This window comes from Nycticebus coucang, chromosome 4 (assembly GCF_027406575.1).
Source record: "Nycticebus coucang isolate mNycCou1 chromosome 4, mNycCou1.pri, whole genome shotgun sequence".
NCBI lineage: Eukaryota > Metazoa > Chordata > Mammalia > Primates > Lorisidae > Nycticebus > Nycticebus coucang.
The window spans coordinates 27,408,533-27,423,346 of record NC_069783.1 but is presented as its reverse complement, the minus strand read 5'-3'; the positions used below and the strand labels follow the sequence as shown (position 1 = coordinate 27,423,346).

Here is a 14,814-nt window from a genome sequence, read left to right as displayed (position 1 = left end):
CCTGCAGTGTCCCCTCCCAGGTGGCTGTGGACACAGCCAATGTGCTGTACACCAGCTGGGCGCTCATTTCAGGTTCCAGCAGGTGGCCACTTGATTTGCTGCTAATTCTTTATTTAGAAAAAGTTCTCCACTCAATTATACCAGGTAACAATAGCTCACAGTCAATAATACAAAACACAAACTCAATAAACATCCATTCTGACCAGGGGACATGGATTTAGATGAGGAAAAACAAAAAAATTACAGCATCAACTTGTCGAGAGCAGTATCTTGTAATTTCCAGTAAATTGGATCACTGTGAGTCATTTTCCCCACTTGAGTGGCAGGTATATTAATTTCTCGTCGTTTGTCAACTATCAAAAATAAATTGTTGACAAGGGATCCAGGGAAAGCTTCAGAGACTGAGTCTGAGGTTATTATTGACACGAGTCTGTGTGATGTGATTCACAGGATCCAGGGTGGATCTGTGCAGAGGTGGGTGCTGGCCAAAGCTGGTCCCCTTGGCTACCCTCTTGTCTACCTATCTGGTCCTTATTCTCATTTGCTTGCCTCCTCCTGACTCCCAGAAGTCACCCCTGGGAAAGAAGAGGACAGGCTCACCCGCAGGGGTGCACCCCGCCATCAGCTACCGTTTGTCACTCACCAGCTACGCTCTGGCACCGAATTAGGTCCGTGATAAGAATTATCTCATTTAATTCTCAGACAACCTTTCAAGGTAGGTGTTTTGTTCTCCTTTTTATAGATGAGGAAACTGGGCTCAGAGAGGATAAGTAACCTACCCGAGGTCACACAGCTAGTGGCCAAGCAGAGGCAAGCCCAGCACCTTGGGCAAAGGACTGGAAGAGGCACCAGATCTCGGGGCCACCTGGGTGCAGGCTCAGCCCCTGGGAAGGAGGCACCTCACCAGCCTCGCCCTGGTCCTACCTACCTCTGAGGGGCAGAGTTCGGGATTTGGTCCAGGCCTGTCTGCACTCAAGCCCTTGCTTTTTCTATTGTGGCACATCCCCCCCTCAAGGAGATCAGCCTTACAGTAGCAGCTGAAAACTTCAAAAGAAGCAAAGCTCTCATCGTGGGGGCTGACAAGGGAGCCGGTCTATCCTGGGACCCCCACAATTAGTCCAGGCAGGCAGCTGCCTGTCCCCACAACTTTAAGCTAGCCTTTCTCCAGGTTGGAAATGTGGGGCACAGGCCACCACCAAGGAGAACACAAGCCACCTGCTGACACCTGGCTCCAGGCTCTTCTGTCCACTGTGGACTCTGTCGAGCTGACCCAGCCCAGAGGCCTATCTTGTGCTTCACATCAGTTTGCAAGCTTTTCAAACCACTTTTATGCCCAGGAGGGCAGGGGTCCTTGTTGTCCTTTTCTTCCTCAGTAGTGAAAGCTGATGCTCTGAGAAGGTGACCAAGTTGCCTCGGGTCACACAACCAGCAGAGCAAGGACGAGAACCAGTCTAGGACTCAGAACTCAGGCCACTTTCCTTCTCAACCACCACCAACAAGTAGGTCAGGACACAGATGTGACTGGCAGGGCGGGTAGGAGAAACAGCAAAGAAGGCTTAGGGGGGGAAAAACGGGGCAGGAACAAATAATTTCTAAAATACAACAATTTGACTAAATCTGAACACATGGAAGAGTTCAGAATGATTCATAATGCATGCAGATTGATGCAAATGGCCATGCAAATGAGGTCAAAAGGACCGAGCAGAGTGAAGTTTACCTCTCAGCCACAGCAGGAGTGGGCAGGACCAGGATTTCACCTCGGGCAGGAGTTTGCTGAGCAAATCACATCTTCAGGTTGAAATGACTCTTTCATGCAGCCTGACCAAGCCCCAGAAACCTGCAGCAGTGAGCAGGACAGAGTTGGGACCCATCTGCATTGCTGTACCCAGACTGCAGAGTCTCTGGAAGCCACCACCCCACTGCCCTAACTGGGCTTCCATTCTCTGAGCTAAATGATTCTACTTCCTCTCGCCTTCCTTTTCTTGGCCTTTTAGTTATCTCTTCCACCTTGCCTATCTCTAGGAGATCGGAAGGGAATGCTTAGCTGAGGATCCAAAGGCAGCAGGAGACCCCACAGCTTCTCAGACCACCCTTGCTGTGTTCCAGAAGCACGTCGGACGGGAAATAGCCTCCACAAGGGGGAGTGTGTGGGTTTGGGCCAGAGTCCACCACTGACCAGCTATGTGGCCTGAGAGGAGCTATTTAATCCCTCTGCGCCTCAGTTTTCCCGTCTGTCCAATAAGATTCACCTGCTGTTTATGGCCATTGGGGATGCCGTATGTATGTGACACACATCTTGCCTGGCACACTGGAGGATGCTGGGCAATCAGCCCCTAGGTCCCTACCCAGCAGGTGGCAGGCCCCGGCTTCCTGCCCTGCCACCTGCTGCAGTCAGAGGTATCACGCAAGCCCTGACTCTTTCTCCTGCCTCTTTCTACTTGTCAGAGTAGACAACCACCCCCCACAACCCACAACCACCTGCTGCAGCCCTGAGCACCTGAGACCTTTACTTTGTGCTGAGATTGCTGCTTGCTCAGGGCTTGGACCCATCTTCTCCTTTTGCTGAACTACTATGTGGTTTGGAAAAGAAGGCATGATTCTTCTCTCACTAGGGAAGGGGCTTGGGACTCCCAGAAGGCACATGGGCAGGAAACGGGGGACCTGATCAGGGACCCCAGAGCCCTACACTTTGTCTCCCCAACTTGGCCACTCTACGATGGGACTTCTCTTTATAAGGAAGACTGTCTTCCCAGTTTCTTTTTGAGACCTTCAAGGCCCCAGAGCTGTCCCTGGTGCACACAACCTCAGGCCATTCCTGACACCCCACGAGCTCCCTTCAGTGCCCAAGCATGGGCCCCAAATTCTGCATCTGCAGATTCCACAGAGACCTCAGTCCCTCACCTACCACGTTAGCAAACAGCCTGACCTTCGCCCCTGGAGACAGCCCTGGGCCCCTCTCCTGCTCAGAACGTGGGGCACTCCTAGAACGGTAGGCAGAGAAGAGGCTGTGTGCACAGGGACACAATGTCCTTGCTTCTCTTCTTAGTTTTTCGCAGAGGACTGTGGACCTGAATGGGAACTTGGCAATCCTCCCTAGTTACCTCCCCCGGCGGTCTCTGGGGAGGCATTTGTTAGCTGGTGCGCTGTCTTCAAGATATACCACTCTTCTGCTACGGTTCAGAAGAGAGTTCTTTTTTTCCCCATCCATGCTCGACTTCATGGAAACAACCTAAGAGGCGGCAGAAGGGATCTCACACCCCACGCTCTGTTTTTATTTTCATCACGATGGGTTGTTTGTTGTTGGCACACACTTTGTTGCTGTGGGACAGGAATAAACAGTCTGTGCTCATAGACACTGCTCTCCTCAGTCATTCCAGGAGGAAACTCCTTGTGTCTAGACCCTGTGGGGAGACTTTCAAACTTTGTACCACGCCCATGACTGCTACTGTCATCACTAATGATAATGATTCTTACTGAGCGCTCCTTATAGGCCAACCACGGGCTAAGATTACATGTCTCCTTCCTTTACTCGTCATGACATGTGTGGGCTGGGAGGCAAGTTCTCTTGTGATCCCCACTGGACAGATGTGGAACAGGAAAGTGAAGTTACTTGTCTGAGGTCACATGAGTTCTTTAACCTGGGATGAGGAGAGAAAGCCATAATGGGGTAATCCCAGGTGCTCGGGAAACCGTCACCCTAGCACATTAGTCATTAACACTGTCTCGCTTGCTCGCCCCCATCTCACCCCTCCTCCCCTTCCCTCTCTTTCTCTCTAGCATTCCCCACTGTCCTCACCTTCCTAGCTCTGTGACAGAGGCGACTCCCTGTGTCTCTCTAAACTTGACCGCCCTCTCCCAACAGCGGGAAGAGGAACACCCTGCTGGCCTCCCACCATGACGGTGATGTGCCTGGCCCACTGGGAGCTGCTGGGTTGGCAGGGAAGGTTCAGTCTTGGCTGGTGGCAGGAGACAACGTGCTTTTTCTCTCTCTTTGCAGCATCTCTGGCTACGGTGCCGCTGGCGGGAAAGGCGGGAAGAACACCATGATGCGGTCCCATGGTGTGTCTGTGCTGGGCCTCTTCAACCTGGAGAAGGATGACACGCTGTACATCCTGGTTGGGCAGCAAGGGGAGGACGCCTGTCCCAGTGTAAGTGCCCAGAGCGGGGATTTCTCATCCACATTCCTCGAGGCCCAGTAGAGGCTTCTTGGAGGCACCAATACCCAATACCTTCTTCTGGACAGGCCTTGTTCTCCCTGAGAATGCCCCTCCTTTTTCAGGGTCATTTGTGTGCTTAAGAAAGCAGGTGATGGTGGCTAGTAGGGTTTCACGTTCCCACAAGGACCAAGGCTGAGCTGTGGTTTTCATGAATGACCCTTAAAACCAACAACTGGGTCTTATTTGAATGGGTGAATAATTACTCTTCTCAACAGAAGAGTGAGCTGCAGACCACTTCCTGATCATTCTGGGCAGAGTGCTGCTGTCCTTAGAAGCAGGAATATCCCAGGGTAAACATTTCTTGTTCAGCTGAAAAATCACAGACTTATAGCTTTATATATCAGTGTGTGTGTGCACATATACAAATGTATGGAAAAAGTTCTAAAAGATATGGGTTATGTCTGGGGAGGCGGTGCTTTATCAATAATGTCTAAAACTGTTACAAAAAGAATGTATTTATATATTATTTATTATTTGGGGGATTGAAACTAAAATATATATATTAGTTTCAATATATATATATACATATATTCAAAGCATAGACTCAGAACTAGACAACCACGTACTCCCTTCCCCCATTTTACAGATAAAGAAAACAGAGATCAAAGAATTCAAAGCCACTCACAAGGCAACCCAGAGCAGAGACTCTGGGCTCGTGTTTTGGCTATCCTACACTTGCTCAAGCCTTGGTTCCTACGGCCTTTTCCCTTTTTCCACCGATAGCCCCATCACTGGACAAGCTTCTACAGCCCCAACAACAGCCTGTCATTCTGTTTCTGACCCCACAGGAGGGTCCACTGCCAAAGAGGGAAAAGTCCCACAGTAGGAGCTGAGAAAGCCCAGCGTGATCTGGACAGTGAGACAGTGAAGAGTTAGTCCTTTGCTTCTTGCCTGCGTTGGGGCCAGGCAGGGCCAGGCAATGCTGGCTGTCCCAGCAGGAACTCAGCACCCTGCAGGGCGGCCGTCTCCTAGTGGGCCATAGCCCACCCTCGCCTGAAGCTTGGCTGCTGCTCAGAGCAGGGTCCCAGGCCAAGGATGGGAGCTGTGTTCTCACACCCAGGACCAGGGCTCCTTCTCCACAAAATTGCTCCACGGCAGCCTGGACAGATGTGGGAAGAGGGGCTACCAAGGAAGCAGTTCAATTTGGCAAAATAAAGTCAGCACTCCTACGAGCCAGGCCCTGGGTCGGGAGCTGAGGGAGCAAGTAACACGGCCCACTCGTACTGAGCAAAGTCGAAGCAACAGGACAAGTGAGCAAATGCAACCTCTTACGTGAGAAACGTCTCCACTCCAACTTTTATTTAGCAACTATAGTCAGAACTTTCCGCTGATATAATATATTAAGTCATTAAATTACAGGCGGCTGTAATTTTCACAGGAATTTATTGAGTGCTAATGTAATTCTTTCATCTAAGCAGAAAGATTGCATTGACTTCTACAAGGGACTTTTACTTGATTGGATTGTAATCAGTTATGTCTTTTCACGGGACCGCGTCTTTTTTTTAATTCAATTGTAATCTACTTGTTCCTTAGAGTTGCTGCACTTTATCATTTTTATTAATCAACCGACTTGGTCTCAAACTTCAGGGATGGGCCGGAATTCCCAACTGGCAGGAGGAGGGGTTTCTCAGCCAGGGACGGTGCGCAGCCCCCTCTGCTGGTCGGGCTGGGCATAGCATGAGCTTGCAGGGAAAGTCATTGGTCTTCCAACCAAGCTCCACGGGGCATCATTAGGAAAGAGAAAAAGAAAGATTGTTTTCAGTTTGCCTCCTTTCATTTCCACTTCTCCCTAGGCAGAAAAAAAAGTTGTGTCTAGAGATGAGCCTCAAGAGAATGAAATGGACTCTTAAGAATTAAACTGCAGGATTTGGCAGCTTTGCTGATTCAGCTGCATGTCTGCAGAGGAAGTCAGTCTTCAGAGGTGCCCGGCCACACCCGGCTCCTGGTACCTGGAATGGGCTCTGGCTGCCAGAAACCCGCTCCCCGACCAACACACACACACACACACCCCTCAGCCTTTGCTTCTCCTGTTCCTTCCAGACCTCACTTGGTGGCCTGAGTCTAAATCAGGATTCCTCGACAGTGCCATTACTGGCTTTTCAGAACAGATAATTGTTTGTGCTTGGGGCTGGAGTAGGGGGCTGTCCTGTGTCTTGTGGAGTGTTTAGCAGTATCCGTGTCCTCTGCCTACTTCATGCCAGTGGCATACCAAAAGTGATGACAATCAAAATGCCTTCAGATATTTCCAAGTGCCCCTAGGGAGCAAAATCACTGGTCTTCACTGCTCTAAATGTTAAGTCCCACCATCATTGCCTGCAAGACAAATGTGAAGGGCCAGTCCACAACCCAGACCTCTCTCAATCTCTTCAAATTTGTTCAACAAATATTTATTGAGTACTTACTATCGCTGGTCACTATTACAGGAACTTGGGATATAGCAGTGAACAAAAGAAAGTTTTTTGCTCTCAAGGAACTTAGACTCAAGAGGGAGAAGGGGAAAACAGTGACCCCCCCCAAAGGCCAAGCCCCTGAGGTGGGCGTGTGCCCATACTGTGGAGTACAGGCTGTGAGGTGGCAGGGCCCCCACACACCCCCAGCCTGGGCAGACATTCAGGGAACGACCCCCAGCACTTCTCCTCTGCCAAAAGTCACATAGCCCCTGCATGCTTTCCTTTTTATCATGCCAGCAAGCACACAGCTTTTTCTCCCTAAAGTTAATCTTTGCTCCATTTAAGATTTACATCATTAAGCAACCTTGTTTGAGACACTATATAAATAAAGCCAGACCCACAGTTGAGTGTTGGCTGCAGTCTTAGCTGTTCTGGCTCTCCTGATCCCATCTTTATCCCTTGCGTACATCCCTTGTGTGTCTTGTTCCCTCGCTCCCCACCATTCTCACTCTGGTTCATTCTCCTTCCTCATACACTCAAGGAACAGCCTGGAAGGAGCAGAGGGAGTGACAGGGAAGGTCAGTGAGAGATGAGGTCAGAGGTAAGAGGGCTGGACGGGGGCTCAGACCAGGTTGGTCACCATGGGAATGGTGGAAGTAGTTGAATTCTGGGCATACTTTGAAGGAAAATTCTAAAGGAATTTCCTGCCAGATCAGGTGAGAAATTGGGAAAAAGAAAAGAGTCAAGGATGAGTCTGAAAATTGCACCTGATCCCTTGGAAGAAAAGAGCAGCTATCACCTGAGCTAGGGGATGCTGCAGAGAAAGCAGATTTGGGGCAGGATCCAGAGTTCAGTGTCAGACACACTGAGTTGTTGAGGCCTGGTAGACGGCCAAATGGAGACAGGAGAGCAGGAAATATACTGCCAGGATTCAGGGGAGAAGTCCAGGGTAGAGATATAAATAGGTGAAAAATTAGCATAAAATTGAGACAGGATGAGATTGGCTCTGAGCAGGGCTGGGGAACCTATGGCCTTTGGGCCATATGTCTCTGGAACCTTGAGTGCAGCCTTTTGATTGAATCCAAATTTTACAAAACAAATTATTTTATGAAAAGGGGTACAGCAGAGAACAATGAAGCTTCTCTTACTTCTTTTGGTGCTTAAAAAAGAACAATCCTGAAATCAGAAGGCCGCAGGTTCCCCACCCCTGCATGAGAGGTCCAAGGGCCCAGTCATTTAGAGGTCAGGAAAAGAGAAAGAAGTCAGCAGAAAGGGCTGAAGGAGAGACGCCCCAGGGAGGCAGGAGGGGACTCCGGAGGGTACGGAGTCCTGGAAGCCAAGTGCAGCAATTCTGCCAAACAGTGCCGCTGGCTCCGACAAGGTGCAAACTGAGACTGGGCTAGTCCTCACCCCCACCGATGAAAAGAAGACACCACCTGCCCCCAAAGAAGGCTGCAGGGGATGGGTGTGGGTCCAGGCTCTAGTTACAGAAAAGGCCGTCTTCAAGCCCCGCCCCCCTCCTCCCCACCCTGGCCATCTCCAGGTTCTGTTCAGGGAAGAGAACATCCCCAGGGTTAGAGATCCCACTGCTGCCCACCAGAGGGAAGGAGGAAAGGGAGCAGAATCTGCGGGCTGGACCTTCTTAGCACCACTGGCTCAGACTGGGCAGCCCTTTGATTTACAGACAAGGAGGCAAGTCTAGGGAGGGGAGGTGCCTCTCCCAACATCGCAGAGCCATCGAGAACCCAGACTGGGCCTGCTGTCATGTCCTCTGCCCAGCTGCCAGTCCACACTTCCTCCCCTGACCCTGGCCCCAGTGTGCCCTTGTAGCTCATGCCTGGCCAGGGTGACACTTAGCAGAGTCTCCCGCAGCCCAGGACAGCACTGCACACACACAAGAAATATTAGCTTACACAATAGCAACTCAGAGCCTTCTACTCACACTAAATTCACTCTAAAATGTATCAAATTATTTCCGTCATTAAATCCAAAATGCCATACAACAAACTGCATCTCCACTATTTATCTGGAAATTTCTCTAGTACTCGTTGCTGGCACCCCTGAGTGCTTTAGCCTACGGAGTAGCTCACGATGAATTGCCGTGTCCACTGGCTGATTACCCAGCAGCATTCAATGGAAATGTGATGGTTTATTGGCTTTTTTTCTATTAAAGGAAAGAAAAGTCATTTTCCTCTGAGGTCAGGCTGATGTTTGGAGGATTCATCTATATGTGTCATGGTGGCTGCCAAGCAGGGGTGGCTATTTTTTAAGCATTGCCCTTTTTATTCTGCAATTCCGGGCTTGTGTGTTACAGAAATTTCCCGCACAATCCCAGGGGCTCTCAGGGGAGCCCCCACCAGGAGTAGAAGTGAATCTAAATCAAATAATAACAGCAGCCATTCCTTCAGTCCCTAACATGTGTGACACACTACCACACTTGCTTGCGCTCCCCTAAGGAAGTAGCACAGCGGGCGACCATTCCTGCTCCCCACCAAGTGCCTCCGCCACAGTCGCCCAGGTGGGCTCTGAGCCCAGACTGCCCAACTGCAGAGTTCACTCCCTGTCCTACATGACAGACAAGAGCTCTAGTCAGGATTGTGACAGGCTTTCTAGAGGCAAGAACTGGGTCATTAATTGGGAAGAAAGACAGAACAAAATGTCCAAACCAGAGAACTGATTTTCCCAAAGAGGAACTAGGAATAAAATCTGGGTCTGGCTTACTGTTGCTTTTTTCTCTTCCCCTGATGCCTCAGAACCGCAACTTCTCAAGCCCCCTCAGCGTCTCCTGTGTTTACCTCCAGCCACGATCTGACCGCTCAGTTTCGGTCCCTCTACCTGCCCTAATTTACAGGACCTCCAGCCCGATCTCACTACATATGACCTTTGTCATCCTATCTTCAGAGTCTACAGGATTCGAACAGGTCCTCCTGGACAATCTCTCTGTCCTAAAACTTCTCTGAGCCAAAGAGATGCTTGGGCTTTTCCCCAAACTCCAATAACTATTTACCCCTGGGTAATGCTGCTCTCTCCACCTGGAATGACCTAACTTCCCCCTACTCTCTGTGCCAAAAAGTTTTCTCATCCTTCAAGGCCCTACTAAAAGCTACGTCCTGCGGGCAGCCTTCCCTGATCACCATTCAGCAATAAAGGCTCCCTTTCTCTCCCCCATCTTCTTAGAGCATTTTTGTATCTGAGCTATCCTTGTGGTCCTTCCCTGAGACTGCCCAGAGGGACAGTTATTTGTAAATATTTTTCACCTTCCCGACTCAACTATAAGTTTTTTGAAAGACAGAGTCTCTCTTGAAGCATAGAGTCTGTTGGGAAGTGGAGAACCTTGGTTTGGACACAGACCTAGTGAGCTTTTTATTTCTACAGACAAATCAGTTAATCCAGAAAGTCTGCGTTGGCGAGAACAACGTGATAGAGGCAGAAATCCGCGTGAACAGGAGCGTGCATGAGTGGGCAGGAGGTGGCGGCGGTGGGGGCGGAGCCACCTACGTGTTTAAGGTAAGTCCCAAGGGCAGTGATTTCTGTGCAATCCTGGGCTAGAAACCTCTGGGCTGCTCTGATTTCCCATGTAAAGATGAGCAAATTGAGGCCCAGAGTGGTATGGAACCTGTCTGCCCAAGGGAGGGCAGGCTCAGCTCTTGCTGACTCACCAGCCCAATTTTCACCTTTGTCACCCACTTTAGAGTTCCAGAGGGCCCCACTGTGCCCTCCCGGACCAGCTATCTGTGCTGAGGTGAACTCTCCTGACATCATTGCAGCCAGGCCAGAAACTAATAGCAAAGGCCTCCTGCTAGGTCCTCCCATGGGGACAATGGGGCTGAGAGCTCAATCTGGAACTTGCAGGGGTCAGGGCCAGTGGCTTTGCCTCCCTAATTGAAACTTGGCTTATACAGGAGTGGGTGAGGAGCTGATGGTCATTGTACCATGAGTCCAGAGCCCTCAAGACACCTTAGACCACGAAGAGGTCACCAGGTCACCCCAATGCCCAGCAAATGCTGGGTGAGGTTCAGACATTTAAACCAGGGCTTGGAGTCTCTGGGGTTAGAATTGTGGCTCGCTTTCTCAGTTTCCGAATGTCTGCCCTGCCAGATGAAGGATGGCGTGCCCGTGCCCTTGATCATTGCAGCTGGGGGCGGTGGCAGGGCCTACGGGGCCAAGACAGACACATTCCACCCAGAAAGACTAGAGAATAACTCCTCCGTTCTCGGGCTCAATGGCAACTCCGGAGCCGCAGGTAAGGCACCCAAGCCCTGCCCTTCTCAGAACACCTCCAAGGGGTGGGGTGGGCTTCAGCTTGACCCATTGCCAATATTCACTTGACAGTGTGTTTGTCACTGGTACCCAATGTGCTGGGAGCCCTGGATATTGATGCCACCATCAAGGGAGAGAGGGCAGGCAGCACCCTAGAGGCCTGCAGGTCACCCTGTCCACCTGGGATTGGTTGATCACTGAGAAAATGCAGCAGGGAGCAGCCTTGGGTAGGCCAGCTGACCCTCCAGGGTTTTCCCAAAATGCAATTACTAGAGCCTCCCCCTGGGGCACCTCCTTCCTCCAGGGGGAGATGGGGCCCCCACTTAGGGTGTGAGCTGACAAAAGGAATCTAGGTGCAGTCAGGGTCCCCAGGCCTCTGTGGTGCACATCCCTAGGCCCAAGGCTGCCAGCCCCGCACATACACTTGCTGGGACGCCTCCTTGAATCTCCATAATGGGGCTGTCGTCATCCCGGGCTAGCAAGAGCCAGCAGCACAGCAGCGGGACAGATGTGGGCAGACGTGAATTCTCGGATTCCTCTAAAGTCAGCCGTCTCATAATAGTACTGAGTACACTGGATGCCTTAAATGCATTAACGTACACTGTTATTATTTCATTTAAAAAATAAAAGAAAAAAATTTGAAAAACAAAATTAAAAATATATATATAAATAAATAAATAAAGTCAGCCATCTCTAAAGGAGCAAACGCAATTCCTTTTCCCTACACAAAAAGATCCTCCTTTGAAGGCGTTTACAATTTGAAATTAATTAAAACAAATGCTCAACCTTTCTCTTCAACAGAGACAGCTAGAGATAAACAGGTAGAAATAGTCATCAGGCCCACCGCGCATTACCCCAATATTCACCCTGCAACTAACAAACCAAGAAGCACTTGGTACTCTCAGTAAGGGCCCCCAGGCAGATGCCGTTCCTGTTTCACACAAGAGGGGCTCACAGAGGTCTGGTGAATGCTTTTCAACACATAGCTGGGACTCAATCTACTTTCTTTAAGCACTTTGGATTAATTTGGATTTTGATGTCCATTGTTCTCCACACATTTACTTGAAGGCTCCAAGATGCTGGTGGGATTCAGAAAGCTTCTCAGCTAGGGGCTGAATAGGGTGAGAGCAGGGCTATTCTTAGCCTGAATTTTTTATTTTGCATTTACTCTGCTCCCAGTCCTGCCCAGCACCAGGGAATATATCAGGTCCCTAACACAGTGCAGGGGACTTTTCCCTCTGCTATGGGACATGTACAGCCTCATCAGGCCCACACCCCTGTCTGGCAGCAGATGGGAGGCCGGTCATGTGAAATTGAGTACAACACCCCAGCCCTGCGGTTCCACAGCTGACAAAGTCCCCACAACCTGCCTGAGGGCCTCAACACAGCTCCGCTTGGCCCTGTTCTAGACCCAAGCCAGTTTCTGACCTCAGCTTCATTTTTGAAATCTGGCTTTCTCCACCTACAGGACCCTCTCTTGCCCCTCCCAGGCCACAAGTTCTTCTAGAAACCCTTCCAGGCCATTAACCTTTATGGTTCTGGCAACCCCACAGGCTGCTGTTTCTGCTCCTTCTAACTGGTCTCTATGCTGTGCTGGACAGGGTCTCCCGGAGTCCTCTGTGTCAGTGGAGCCCCACCTGTGAGTTCAAACAACCAAGGATCAAAACTATTAGGGGAAAAAAATAATGGACAGTTTTATCAGTATGGGACATGAACCGACTTTTTCCCCCGTTATTTTTTCCTGAACAATACAGTATAACAGCTATTTACACGGCATTGCCAAGATGACGAAGCACATTGGGGGGCTTGCAGAGGCTATATGCAAATTCTACACCATTTTTTCTCCATGGTTTGGTGTCCTCGGTCCTGGAGCCGATCCCCATGGACGCTGAGGGATGGCTGTAGATGCTGCTGAAATGTCAGCGTGTGGAGTCGTTTGGGGTGGGAGGACGTGTTGAGATCTTGAAGACCAGCAGGAAAGATGAATTGTGGTCAGCCTGTTGCCACGTTCAACGTCTGTAGATGTCCCCAGAGTTATAGCAGCCCCGTCACTGGGAAGCACAGCACCTAAGCTGCCTTTTTTGCCAGGGTGGCACCTGCCCCTCTCTCAGGGCTCCTGCTCCTAACCTCGGGCCTCAGCCCCGGCCCTGGAGCAGCCCCACACAGGCTGAGCCATGAAGCCATCTGGACATGCATGTTCTGCCTCTCAAGCCCCTAACAGTCCCCACATTTGGCAGTTTGTGGAGCATTTCACACACTCACTATCTCCTCTGACCCGCGCATCAAACTCCACCAGGTGGGCTTTATTATCCCCAAGTTACGGGCTCAGAATGGAGAAGCGCTTGCCCAGTATTCACAGACAGCGAACCATAACTCCCCCCCGGGCTCTGTGTCTAGTCCAGGATTCCCCAAAGAAACCTCAGCACAGTGGCTTCTGCAGGGGGGTTGACTGCACAAAGGCTGGTGAGTCCCAGTTCTTGTTAGGGTGAGAAGCAATTCATGAAATGAAGGCCCCGCACTTCTCCATTCTGAGCCTGTAACTTGGGGGTTGGCCAGCACAGAGGGAAGACAGAGGAAGGAGTTGAGTTGGGATGCTGTTTGTCCACCACCTTGCCCCACCCTGTCCCTAACCAAGCCCAAGCTCTGCTTTGGAGCCGGAGAAGTTGGGCAGGAAGCAGGGATGGCCATGCTGTCACCCGGACCCACGGGGCTGTAGCTGGGCAAATGGCCCACTCCTGATCTCCAGCTGTGGACTCTGAAGCCCCTAGACCCCACTGCAGATGGTCCCCAGGAGCTAGGGCTGACGAGAGCATCCCTCACAGCCCCAGGTCCTGCCTCCTCTGTCAAAGCACAAAGCTCACCCTGCCAGGTCCTCACACACCCCTTCCTCATCTCCCCCACAGGTGGTGGAGGTGGCTGGAATGATAACACTTCCTTGCTCTGGGCTGGAAAATCTTTGCTGGAGGGTGCCACCGGAGGACATTCCTGCCCCCAGGCCATGAAGAAGTGGGGGTGGGAGACCAGAGGGGGTTTCGGAGGGGGTGGCGGGGGGTGCTCCTCCGGTGGAGGAGGCGGAGGATACATAGGTAAAGATGATTCGTGTTCAAGGTGTCGCTCCCTCCCCCTTAGTCCTAGGCACCCCACTTTCCTGCCCCTTCCCAGCCAGCCCCTGCCCTCCCCTGACCCTGTGTGGACTGTGACTGCACGCTTCCCTCCCCACTGAGACCAGCCAGAGGCAGGGTGTTGGCTTTTGAGCCAGCATCCTGCCTCGAGGCTCCCTTAGAAGCAGCATCAAGAGCCCATAGGACTCTTGATGTCCCTCAAAGCCCATGCCAAAGAGGCTTGGGCTTTCCAGACCATTCTCTGAGCCACCCATAGAGACTCGCTGGCATGGCACCCTCAGAGGCCGGTCTCCCCCAGCCTCCCTCTGGATGGCCTGGCCAAGCCAGCTCCTGAAGGGACCAGTTTGTGGTTTCACGAGCTCCACACCCCACTCCCGGCCCCAGCCCTCCACTTCCCATGCTGCTGGGAACTGCCCCCAGCTGCTTCCTCTGGGCCTCTGAGCACAATCAGAAGAGCCTTCTGATGCTGAGAGGCTGGGAGAGGAATCCCCCGCCCCCCAGACTAGGACACTGCATGCCCTGCTGTGATGTTCGTGTCTGTGTTTTGCTTTAACGCTGTGTGTCAGATGCTTGGGTTAACCACACGCTCATCCTTCCCAAGTCCTGGGTGGGAGGAGGAGCCCGAGGCAGGGAGCCCAGCGATCATTCAGCCCCAGGTGAAAGGAGGGACAGGAGCCTCAGGGCACAGGGGCTCATCTCCAAAGCCCCAACTCTCACCCCATGGGATGGGCCAGCTCCTCAGTGCTACTGTCCTGACAGGTCCTAGAAGAGGCACCAAGGGTGTATCCCAGCTTGGGGAGACCAGAACTTTCTGGACTCTCACTC

The 14,814-nt window shown here is 51.4% G+C and overlaps 1 protein-coding gene across 1 annotated transcript in view; it reads left to right on the top strand.

Moving 5' to 3' along the window:
* The window catches only part of LOC128584279 (ALK tyrosine kinase receptor-like), a 55,041-nt gene extending 40,951 nt beyond the window's left edge, over positions 1-14,090 (top strand). The window contains exons 5-9 of the mRNA XM_053589322.1: positions 3,998-4,148; positions 9,983-10,114; positions 10,706-10,850; positions 13,771-13,873; positions 14,030-14,090. Of these exons, the coding sequence (XP_053445297.1) occupies positions 3,998-4,148; positions 9,983-10,114; positions 10,706-10,850; positions 13,771-13,873; positions 14,030-14,090 (592 nt within the window). The remainder of the gene's footprint in view (positions 1-3,997; positions 4,149-9,982; positions 10,115-10,705; positions 10,851-13,770; positions 13,874-14,029) is intronic.
* Positions 14,091-14,814: the final 724 nt, after the last annotated feature.